The following is an 11,662-nucleotide window of genomic DNA, read 5'->3' as shown; positions in this document are numbered from 1 at the left end:
ATCCTGAACCTTACTGAACCGCAATAGGCCTCCACTGATTTTTAACAAGTTTATCTATACAAGAGGTAAAGGAAAAGCTTTCAAAGATCGTTTTCTCTTTGCTGCTTTCAAGAACTGCATTGGCATCACCTTCAGATACTCTAAAGCTAATCTGTTCTTGAAGGTACAGAGCCTATGCTATAGATATATTGGGCACCATTGATTTTTTTGCTTTTAAATTTATTTTTATATCTATGGGTTCTTTGTCTACATGTATGGGACGTATGTCTGCGTGGGTGCTTTGTTCACCTGGATGTGTTCAATGACCAGAGAATCGACATCTAGACCCTTAAGCTCAGCGTTACTCTCTGCATTTTTAAGCATGTGCAGCAAAAATTCAGCACTCTTTTTTGGCCACCGACCCTGTGTCCAGCCCCACTGTTTGGCCTGGGCACACCTGCCTACTCCACCATTGTACCGCCGGAATGGCACACATTGCTTCTTCAAAGTGACATCTTTCAGGTATTTGGTGGCTTTTCGGATATGCATGCCCTTGATGGCCTGGGCAGTTTCACGGGTGTTCTTAAAGTGAACCCGAAGATTCGATCCTCTTGACTTGCATGATTTCGTGGGGTTTTCTGGGTCGAGGGAGTAGCGAACCATCTTCACAGGTCACCTCATATGTCTGTGCACCAAGCATGTGCCTGATGTACATGGAGGTGAGAAAATGTCATCAGAGCTTTTGGGACTGAAGTTTCATACAGTTAGGAGCTGTCGTGTGGGTATTAGGAGTAGAACCTGGATGTTCTGGAAGAGTAGCCAGTACTCTTAACCACTGAGCCATCTCTCCCTCCACCATTTTTACTATTGTTATTATTAAGCCAAAGACATCTGGTAATATTCCTACAATGTCACTCAAAGACAATTTTATTGATTTTTTTTTGAGACAAGGTTTCTCTGTGTAATAGCCCTAGCTGTCTTGGGACTACCTCCGAAATTCAGAAATCTGCATCATAAGTGCTAGGATTAAATGCGGGTGCGATTTCATTTTTGTTTCTTCATTATTTCTAATTCTGTCCATGAATATGTTGCACATTTACTACTACATTTATTTGTATTTATGCGACAGATTTTACTGTTATTTTTAATGAGTAAGAAATTCCTCTTTTTTATTTATATATTTAATAATAAATTTGTGACTATTTCATCCAATTTGATATCCATTCCTTATTCTGGTATCTTATAACTTCAGACCGAACTCTCTCTCTTTCTCGCTCTCTTTTTTTTTAATGTAAGCACAATTAACATTGTTTCAGTGAGGATGTGGTATCTGCACATACTTCTTAACTTTTAGAAATCTGCAGACGTTTTCTGTGGTGATATTTCATTTAAGTATGGCACTTGAAGATACTGCTTCATCTACTGGCTTCTAAACAGGTAATCTATGTTATCCCATGGATAAATTTGTAACACTTTTCTCCTTAATGAGAACCACATGGTAGAGTCAAGATGGTTGTTAATTTTTCTCCTTCTTAACATTCCATTAAAAAAAAAGGAGATGAAAGGATTAAATAATGTAAAGACCCACAGCAATGAAAATACTTGGGAGGATATTTCCACAAACTGTTCTACATTCTAACACATGTTAAGTAATACTCAACTTCAAAGCCCAAGTAGGGTTAAAATGTGGTGTGGGATGGGGAGATGCGGGGGGAAGTTGGAGGACAAGAGGGAGAGGGAACTGCAATTGGTATGTAAAATAAGATTGTTTTTAATTTAAATAAAAAATTAATTGAATTTTAAAAAAATGTATCCAAGCAGTAGAAGGAGCACAGAAACAATTATTTGACACCACCTATTACTAGGAATGCAGCATCAGAGCACCGACTATTTCTGCAAGGGCTAAAACATTCACAGCTGGAGAAATAAAAAACAGATACAAGACCTTGATGTGGCATACATTTAGATTTCTATTTGGATTTGCCTCTAACACAACAGGTCAACTCTGTTCCTCATTCCTGGAAAGACTACATTTTTATTTTCTGTGTAAACTGATACACTTACCCATAGAGAGAAAAAATGAAAAAAGCCTTTGGGAATAGTAAAATTTGGAGGTTTATTGGATGCTCATAATTGCAGCGGTTCTGTTAGAACATTCTACTGTGAAAAATAACAACCAACACAATCCCTACCCGTCTCAGCATAGATATCCATTTTGCTCTCTGGGACCCCACTGTACTTTCTTTTTTTCTTAAACTTAGATTGAACCTCCACACCAGGTTTCACTACTAAGTCCCTTTGTCATTCATCACTTGTTCACTTGTATTCACTATACTGTTACATGTTAGTAGAAAGCCAGTTTTTGAAAAAAAATTCTTTGAAATAAAGGCAGAAACCTAAAGATACATCTGAACCAAATGGATCAATCAAAAGAGACCAAGTCTGAAACAACTGCTATTGGTACCCTTAAAAAAGCTGACAATAAACACTAAAAACAGAAGTCCTTCTGTGAAGGATGAGGTGATACAGAAAACAAATAATGATGAGCGTTTTAAAAAATTAAAGGCTGAGATAAAAAAGAGGAAACATCATAGTGTGAACAGTGAAGTGACAAGAGACCAAAGGTAAAAGAATAGAAAAATAAATTGGAGAATCAGCATTAATTCAGAGGCCCAATACACAACCAAGACAAAGAAGCTGAATGTGCAGTGATCAGAGGCCCTCTAAGCAGGAGAGGCAATCTGGCTTTGAAGAACATGGATAATTGGAATTGAAATACTGGCAATTCAAGCAAAGGATTAAATATTTATACAGATACACACATTGCATCATAACATTTCAGTACTCTGGAAATGAAATCATCCACAGAAGCTTCCAGAGAAAACACCCTACCCACAAGCATTTCTTCTCGGGAGCCTGAATGTGTGCTTCACTTTAGAATGTGTTTTTCTCCAAAATACCAATAATTCTATAACTCTAAAATAATAATTCTCTATCATTTTTCCCATCTAGAATTCCTATTAAGTTTGCTTGGAGGAACTTCTATGTTTCCTCAATACTTCTATGTTAATGTTTTCTGTTTTCTTATTTTCAGCTGTATTTTTAATAATTACATAAACTTTCCAATTTACTGTTTTTTGTATCTACTCCTGATATTTCTTACAAAATGTCATGGCTATAAATTATATTTATGAATAGTGAATTTACTTTTTCATATCTTGCTAGATTTTTTTTTCCTTAAGTAAGAATTTTGTTGGCTTATGCATTAAACCCAACATACTCAGGATACAGGAGGGCTTTAAGTTTGAGGTCCACAGATAAAAAGGAAAGACAAACTGGGATACACAGTGTGAATCTAGTTCAGAATAGAACAATAACAACACATTAACAGTAACACAACAAATGCCTCATTACTGCTTCAAAAACAAAAAAGTTTCTCTTCCCTTTATCAATCTAACTTAGAGTAGCTTTTTTTTTTTTTTTTTTTTCTAGTTCTAGACTTTAGTTGCATACACTTGTTTGACATTTGGTTTCAACAACTCTTTTGTATCAAAGCTTTCTCTGAGGTTGATTGGTTTTTCCGTTTTGTCCCTATTTCATTTCTTTTGGTATTGTTTTGTTTTTTTGTTTGTTTTGTCTTGTCCTTTTGGTAATCTCTTCCCAGATTTTTCAAACTGTGATATAGAATCAGATAAATTAGCTGTATCTGGGTCATCTTAGCTACATTGGTAATAAAAATACCATAGAGTCTGAGGAAAGTAAGTTTCAGGGAGTATGCACTGGCTGGCACCTGCAAAATGATGGAGTTTTGGTTCAGAGTTTAGCTATAGCTTTTTTTCCTTGCCCTCAGGTTGTCACACATAAGCTTTGAATCACATTATCACTATGTTTCTTACAGTTCCCTTGTCTATGCCATTTCTAGGAAATGGCAAAGTGGAGACCAATAGAATAAAAAGTAAGGCCAGACCACACTAGCTAAAGTGGATGAAAGAGGGAAATGGGAAGAGCTGGATATACCCTCTGCTTCTCTTTAACATATGCATGTGAAATCATCCCTGGCCAGTGCACTCCAAGGAAAGGGCTTAGGTAGAAGATCCAATTAATCATACCAGTTTTAACAAAGACAAGTTATATTGGTTGTGTTGCTTATGTTGTTGATGTTGTTCATTTTGATGAGCACTGAGTACCTTAAAAGTAACTAGAATTTTCAGTGTAGAGAAGAAATTTCTCAAGAGACCCAGGGATATTCCCAAACCATACAGCACAGCATCTGTCATCACTGGAGCCTTGACTCTGCCCCTACTGGGAGAGATAGCACCCTCCTCACACAATAAATCATTCAGCACTGAATCTCCCACCATTGGAGCATTGTCCTCACCCCCACTGGGATAGGAAGATCAACCACTTAAGCCACAAACCTTACCTACACCAGTTGGAGGAAAAGAGATCTACTGAATCACGAGCCCTACCTGTACCCACTGGAGGAAGAGATGGGAAGACAACAGTGTAAGAAGGCATTCAACAACATTAAGAGTAATATGACACTACCAGAGACTAGGGGTTCTACACCAGCAAGCACTGAACAAGCACCAGCAAGCAAATGAAGCAGAAGAAAATGACCTGAAAATAACTTTATGAAGATGATAGAGGCCCATAAAGAGGAAATGAGAAAACGGAAAAGGAAGAAAAGACAAAAAAAAAAAAAAAAAAAAAAAAATGGAAGAAAACACAAACCAAAAAGTTCAAGAAATCAACAAATCTGTTAAAGAAAGCAAGCAAAGAAAGAAAAGGAAAACTAAGAAAAAAAAAAGTACCAAACTGGTGAAGGAAAACAAACAGTTGAAGACCTGAACCCTGAAATAGCAACATTAAAGAAAACACAAACTGAGGGAATGCTGGAAATAGAAACGCTGGGTAAGTGATCAGGAACTACATATGCAAGCATAACCAACAGAGTGCAAGAGATGTAAGAGAGAATCTCAGGGGTTGGAGAAGAAATTTCTCAAAGGTACCTGAAATAGTAATAAATTATACTATCACACATCTTTTTGTGAGAATTATGAAACATATAAAAGTCTATTGTTTCTAAAATATATACTATTTATGTAAGAAGGAAACAGCTTGATAAGACTAGTGCCTGCCATGTTTTTACTAATTTATTCAGTAGTGAGTGACAGGAGGAAGTCCACTAAATCAAATCAGCTATTTAATCCTGGACATTCTGATCTCAGTACAGGCAGTCAACTTGACCTATTGCCACCAATGTCTGCTGGAGGAAAAATGTGGTTCAAAGGAGAATCTGTGGCGTTTCCATCTGTGTTGCATTTGAACTGTTCTGACTTTACCTGTTCCGGGTGGTCTTTCAACATTGTGTTTACATGATTAAATGAATGGCTGCCCAGAATGAGGACTGTCCAGGTTACTCAGCCCCATAAATGTATAAATATGAAACTACCTAGTACTCCAGTACTCTGAAATAGTTAATGGGAGCAGAAACCCAGGCTTTAAGGGTTGGCATGTTAGTAGCATTTGCAAATATTTTGGGTTCTAAAAAGCTGGGAGAAGAGTAAGATGAACTGAATTTCCTATTTATTGCCATTGTACTGTATTGTTGGTAATTTCTGGACTGATGCAGTGATGTTTTATCCCTTCTGTATTTATACTGAAATACATTTTTAGTGTTTCTAAACATAGAATCTACTTGATTTGGAATCAAGTGGTTGGAACACTGTCTGGATTTTTACTTTAAGCATGCTGTTGATTGAATGCTTCATTGGGAGAGTTTCCAGTCAGTTTTATCAGTTTGATTCTGTAATATGCACAGCACCTGATGTTTTGAACTGTTATTTGGAGGACCAGTGCTTATTTAAGCTGGATTTTGTAACCTAGAAGATTTTGTTGGTTTGAGGTCTGATTACCCCATTAGATAGAATTACGGATCCTAATGATAAAATTTGTTGTAGGTAGAAGGAGGTACAGAGTATTGTTTTGTATATTCCAATTTGGGGTTTTTCACAATATGTAGCTTACTATCAGAATACAATTTTGCATTTTTAAGTCAATCTTGGGAAATGTGAATCCAAAGCACAAATATTAAAATGTTAGATGATGTTTTTCATTGCTATTGTAGGGAAAATTCCAAGAGTAATTATAGCTATTTCTCATGTTACCAAACTATAGTTGATTATAATCATCTCCTTCAACTACTGCACAACACTGGAAATAAATAGTCTTGCAAAAAATTCACAGAGGAATTGGACTACAGACCATTTTGTAAAGCAGTGGTTCTCAACCTTTCAAATGCTGTGACTTTTAAAATAATTCTTTGTGTTGTGGTGGCCCCCAAACCATAAAATTATTTTTGTTGCTACTTCATCAGTGTAATTTTGCTGTCTTTGTGTGAATCAAAATGTAAATATTTTTCTGAGAGAGATTTGCCAAGGGGTCATGACCCAAGGCTGAGAATCACTGTAGTAACTCTAGAGTTGTATTGCAACAAGAGAGAGGGAGGCAAGAAATGTCTTTCACAAGATAGTTGAATTAACTAATTCAACAAATACATAGGACAGACTAATAGATAGAAACCTGTCATTCATAAGGTCTTGTGCTAGGCACTACTCAAAACTTTCCACATGAGTAACTGAAGTTAAACTATTTTTTTATTAATTTATTTTATTTTATTTTATAGAAGTTAAACTATTTTTTTTAAAAACCTGTAAGTTAACTACTACCATTTTCTTTTATTCTAAACATGAATTTCTGAAGCACTGAGTCTATTCCATGATAAAGAGGTAGAACCAGAATTTAGTCCAAGTCAGCAGTGTACAAAGCCCAGTGTACAAAATTTCTTGGAGCTAACTGCCTACCTTTAAATCATGATTCCATGGGAGGTTCTGAGATCAATGTCTGATGCTGAGAAACTGTCTAATGCATGTCAATGATTTTAATTGTAATGCAACCATCAATAATAGACTATTTATTGCAGCTATTTCCCTGTAGCTATGCATAAGATCTCCAATGTACTACAATACAGTCACTAGATTTTTCTCTTCAATGACCATTTAGTATCCTGGAATAAGTACCAGAAATGTAATGGGCTGAGCATAAGGGACTTCATTCTAGATGGGGAGGTCAAGGAGCCTTGAGAGCATAATGTGGGGTTGAGTTAGCAGATTGTGGGGTGAGGAGATTCTGAAGCTAGAGATAGCACACATTAAGGCAAGTGTTTCTCAAAGTGTTCAGCTTATCTTTAGAGAACAGCTTGGCTTGTTTATGTAGGGGTTATGGAAGATACTGAGAGGCAGGAAAGCAGTCTTATGTTCAGATCTTATGTAATTTTAAGAAGTATTCAAGTAAGTCAGTCACAGATCAAAAGCACATTTGGAAACACCTTTTGTAGAAAAGAGATTGGAGTAGGAGCAGGGAGGGTAATGGAATTCTCTCTGAGTATGAAAGTCAACAAGATCTGCTGCCCTTCCTCCCTTATTCTGACAGAATGATGGATGACTAGTTTAATCTTCATCATCTCTGTATTTCTCTTACTATTTTAATGGCCTTTCTTCTTCTCAGAATAAGGAAGACAAACTGATAAACAGATGATCATCAGTTTATAGAAGTCACAAATCATCCATATATTAATTTAAACTATTACAAGTAAATTTTGTTTAGCATGGTGGCTTATGGACAAGAGTGTCTTTCATCTTGTAATAAATCCTGACTTTTATTTATTCCCTAATTAACCTATTCAAATGACACATGGTAATATATTGAGGACCATTCCTTTTTCTTTTTTCCTTCTTTGTAATTTTTTTTAAAAAATAAACTGTTATTTAATTAAAAGAAAGATCATATTTTATAACTTTACCTCTAAGTAACCTTAGAATATATATGTTTCAGAATTACTTAACTATTTAATTAAGAACAATTTGAGTCTCTGTGCAGTGACAATAGTCCTTTTCCAAGGAATTACACTTTATCCAGAGCTAATCTGACATGAAAAATAAAATTCTGACTTCTTTTGCTGCCGAAGCTTCAGAAAACTAAAATCGGATTAATTTGTGTGTGTGTGTGTGTGTGTTGAATTTTTTTCCATATCTTCAAAACTAGAACACACACCTCTGATAGAGTAAAATGTATTTTATTTTTTCCTCAAAAGTCATATCCTAATCTTTAATGTACGGGACAATTATACACATAATTTTTTTTGGACCATTAAAAGACTCAACATATTTTTCACATAAAGATATTTGATTTCTAGTGAAATTGCCTATATTTGAGAACTGTGTTTGTGATGGCTGTGGATGCTCTTTGGAATTGATAAACATAGCCCTTGACCTTTGGAGGCAGAATGTATTGTAGAAACTTTAAGTTACAATACCAAGATATGTCCTGTTGGTCTGAGAAGTAACTATATGTGAATCTTAGATATAATTATAGTTCACTTTCTGAGAGTTTCGTTAAGAACCACTTTCCAATGTCTGTCAAATATTTGTAGTTCTAGAACAAATATATTTTTTCAGAATCAACTCACTTGCATCCAAACTTCAAGACACTGTTTGCCTTTCATAGGGAAATACAAAAAGGCAATAAGGAAACTTCAAAGGAATTAAAAATTAACTCTGAAAATTCTCTTCAATTTTTCAAAAGCTTGATTAATTCAGTCTTAAAACATTGTAGGGTTACCTAATTTACTTATAGGTGTGGGATGACCTCATTGACTATTCATGCTATTATGAAAACAAATTACAGTTTTTAAGAATAAATTCTGCAAGTTGGTTGTTTTGAAAATTAGTGTGAAATTATCCAATGCCAGTTTTTCTTTGGGTCACTTTTTGTTTCATGAACAAGAAATATTACAATTATGATATTCCTATTCTACTGTCTGGCCATCATAGATGACATATAATTGCCTATGGAGGGCATATTCTCCTGAGCCAATAGTTGCATAGATGCTTCCAACGGGTAAAGGGTCTTCTTCCCCAATATCTGTGTGCATGTGTGTGTTTGTTAGAAGAAGTGAAATTTATTGGGTTAGATTCAATTCCATTTATTTCTCATCTTAGGAATTTATTATTCAAAGAGAAGAACCAAAGTCAACTGTGCCATTTCCACAAAACATAACATTTATTTTAAAACCAATGTTTGATACTGGATAGTGTGTAGGAGTAGCTGTTAAGTGGACATAAAATGATCTAAATATACTGTAAAATATCAAACTTAATTGTCATATTTTAATTTCAGTATCTCACAGAGATAGTCTTTTTACTCCTAAAATATAAAAGCAATCAGAATGGAATGAAGGCTACTACTTAAAATTTACTAGAAATATATAAAATATGTATGTTTTATTAACCAAGTTTATATAATGTATTTTTATGAAAACCATAGCTCTTGTGGCATTCATTCAAGAATACATGTTGTAATGTTTTTAAGCTTACTCACTTTCCCTTTGTTTCAGTGTCATTTGATTCAACCCCCCAGCTACATCCAATAAAGTTTAAAATAAAATCACTGTCAACTATTTTCCTGTAGCAAACACAGTGACTCACCTTCCAAATAAAAGCATATCAACATTAAAGTTTCCCAAGGGTATATTCTAGGTCATAATCTTTATGTTAATGAATTCTCACTGAATAGTAAATCGTACGAATATATTACCTCATTCCTATAATGCATTACTTGCCAGCAAGTAATTGCCCATCAGAACAGATAGAGATAGCCCCATGACACCAGTGACCCCTGCAGGTAATATTAAGGAAAGAAGTACACAGTAATAGGACAAATGGTACTGTTGTGTGTTACAACATAGACAGATGGTCAAGAGATAACAATTTGTTGTAATTATTTTCTCATTGCCAATGAAGATTTTGTATTCTGAAGAATAAGTAAGCAAATTATTTGGAATATTGAAGACATTTACATTTTTCATATGTGCCATAAATTATTGAGAGCACTGTCCAGGTAAGGCTTTTCAAAAGGTATTGGGAATTGCTTGATGAAGTAGATAGAAGGGATAACCAATTGCAATACTGTCCGTTGACCTGTCTTACAATTAGGTTCAGTAGTGGCTGGCTGGATACTTATGAGATGCAAACCTTTCCACAATCAATCAGTCTCAGTAACTCTCAGTGAGATAAAAAGTATCTTCTACATAATAGAAAAATATGTCTAAGTGGCTTTGTAAGGGTCAAAGCTAGGAGGCATTCCTTAAAGTCCCTTTTGCTAAGCATTATCCTACAGGGCGAAGATGAAATTAGAAAGAACACAAATGAATGTATACACTTCAAGTACCAATTTATTTATTTGGCATATGTTGAAATTATAAAAAGCGGCATTTAGCATTGGCATAAATTTTATAAAGAAATGTCAAATTAATAATTTTGGTAAACAGTTTCAATTGACTGATGTTAATAAAGTAGCCATCAATTTAGCCAGTCTAGATGTATAGATATATGTAATTGAGTCATTACCTACAATCCTTACATGAACATTAAAAGTTTCTAGCAATCAATGAGAAATATAAATAATTTTATACCTATTTCTTTTTGATTTCTAAATATTATTCTTCTGAAGTGGGAAAGATTTATCTTCTAAAATTTATTATTTTGAGCGTAGAGTGGTAGCTTTCTTTAATTTTAGTACTCCAGAAGGCAAAGGCAGGAAGGTCTCTGAGAGTTCTATACCTGACTTATTTTCATAGGGAGTTCCATGCCAGTGAGGGCTAAACTGTGAGACTCTGTCTCAATTAAACAAATTAGAAGTTGTACCTAGCAAAATTAAAACTTATTTTGAGTTGACTCCTAAATTTACCATTGTCATTTGTGTTTCCAAGTAACTCAGAAAATTGATTACCTGAATTTAATTATTCTTGTAATTTCTACAATATAGTGATAAATATGACCTTTGAAATAGCTGTTAATTATTAGGCTTAAATATTAATATAGTTATGAAAGTAATAATAATAAACAAAAAGTGTAATATGTCTAGTATACATTTGTATTTCTTAGATTTTGTTATTTTTCAATAAAAGATTATCCAAAACTAAAACAATATGAACAATATTTCACAATGAAGTATCGAATACCCATTCCTTTATTTCCCAATAATATTTGATAGGTATCTAATATGGACTGGGAAATAAGACAAATACCTGGTGTATTCTTGTCAGTGAACCCAATAGTAAGTATTCATAGAGCTGACAGAGAGAAAACTAATAACTACTATGCCAGTAAGTAAGCAATTAAGTAACGATGTTCAATACTCTTTAGAAAATCAAAGCAGGAAGGTGGTAAATAATGGGATATAAAGGAAAATTGTTGTGGGATCTATTTGTACACTGTGAAGATGTGACTCTGCCATTACATCTTTTGATTAGTTTAATAAAGAGCTGAATGGTCAATAGCTAGACAGGAAGGGATAGGTGGGAATTCTAAGTAGAGATAAGAATTCTGGGAAGAAGAAAGGTGATATTTACTACTCAGAATTGAAGGAAGTGGAATTCTTGTTGCTGAAGGGAGGTAATGGGCCATGTGGCAGAACATAGATTAATATAATTGAGTTATTTTAAGTCATAAGAGCTAGTTTGGAATAGGCCTAAGCTAAGCCTATGATTTCATAATCAATAATGCCTCTGTGTTATTATTTGGGAGCTTGCAATCCAAAGAAAGATCTAACTACAGGAAGT

At 34.5% G+C, this 11,662-nt stretch overlaps 1 protein-coding gene and 1 non-coding gene across 2 annotated transcripts; both read right to left on the bottom strand.

Annotated features, from left to right (window-relative positions):
- Nucleotides 1-246: 246 nt before the first annotated feature.
- On the bottom strand, nt 247-656 carry LOC127215328 (60S ribosomal protein L17-like). The gene has a single exon (XM_051175698.1). It carries the CDS (start codon nt 640-642, stop codon nt 247-249), a length of 396 nt encoding a protein of 131 aa, XP_051031655.1. The 5' UTR covers nt 643-656.
- Nucleotides 657-2,243: 1,587 nt separating this feature from the next.
- Nucleotides 2,244-2,298, bottom strand: LOC127215480 (small nucleolar RNA SNORD82). The gene has a single exon (XR_007833957.1). It is a non-coding gene; the product is annotated as a small nucleolar RNA SNORD82 (small nucleolar RNA).
- Between the last annotated feature and the right edge of the window lie 9,364 nt (nt 2,299-11,662).

The sequence above is a fragment of the Phodopus roborovskii genome, unplaced genomic scaffold, assembly GCF_943737965.1.
Source record: "Phodopus roborovskii unplaced genomic scaffold, PHOROB, whole genome shotgun sequence".
In the NCBI taxonomy this organism is placed as follows: domain Eukaryota; kingdom Metazoa; phylum Chordata; class Mammalia; order Rodentia; family Cricetidae; genus Phodopus; species Phodopus roborovskii.
Note: the sequence above shows the minus strand (reverse complement) of the source record. Positions and strands in the feature narration are given on the sequence as shown.

Coding starts and splice junctions, on each gene's coding strand:
- LOC127215328 (XM_051175698.1), bottom strand. CDS start 642: ATGGTTCGCTACTCCCTCGACCCAGAAAACCCCACGAAATCATGCAAG.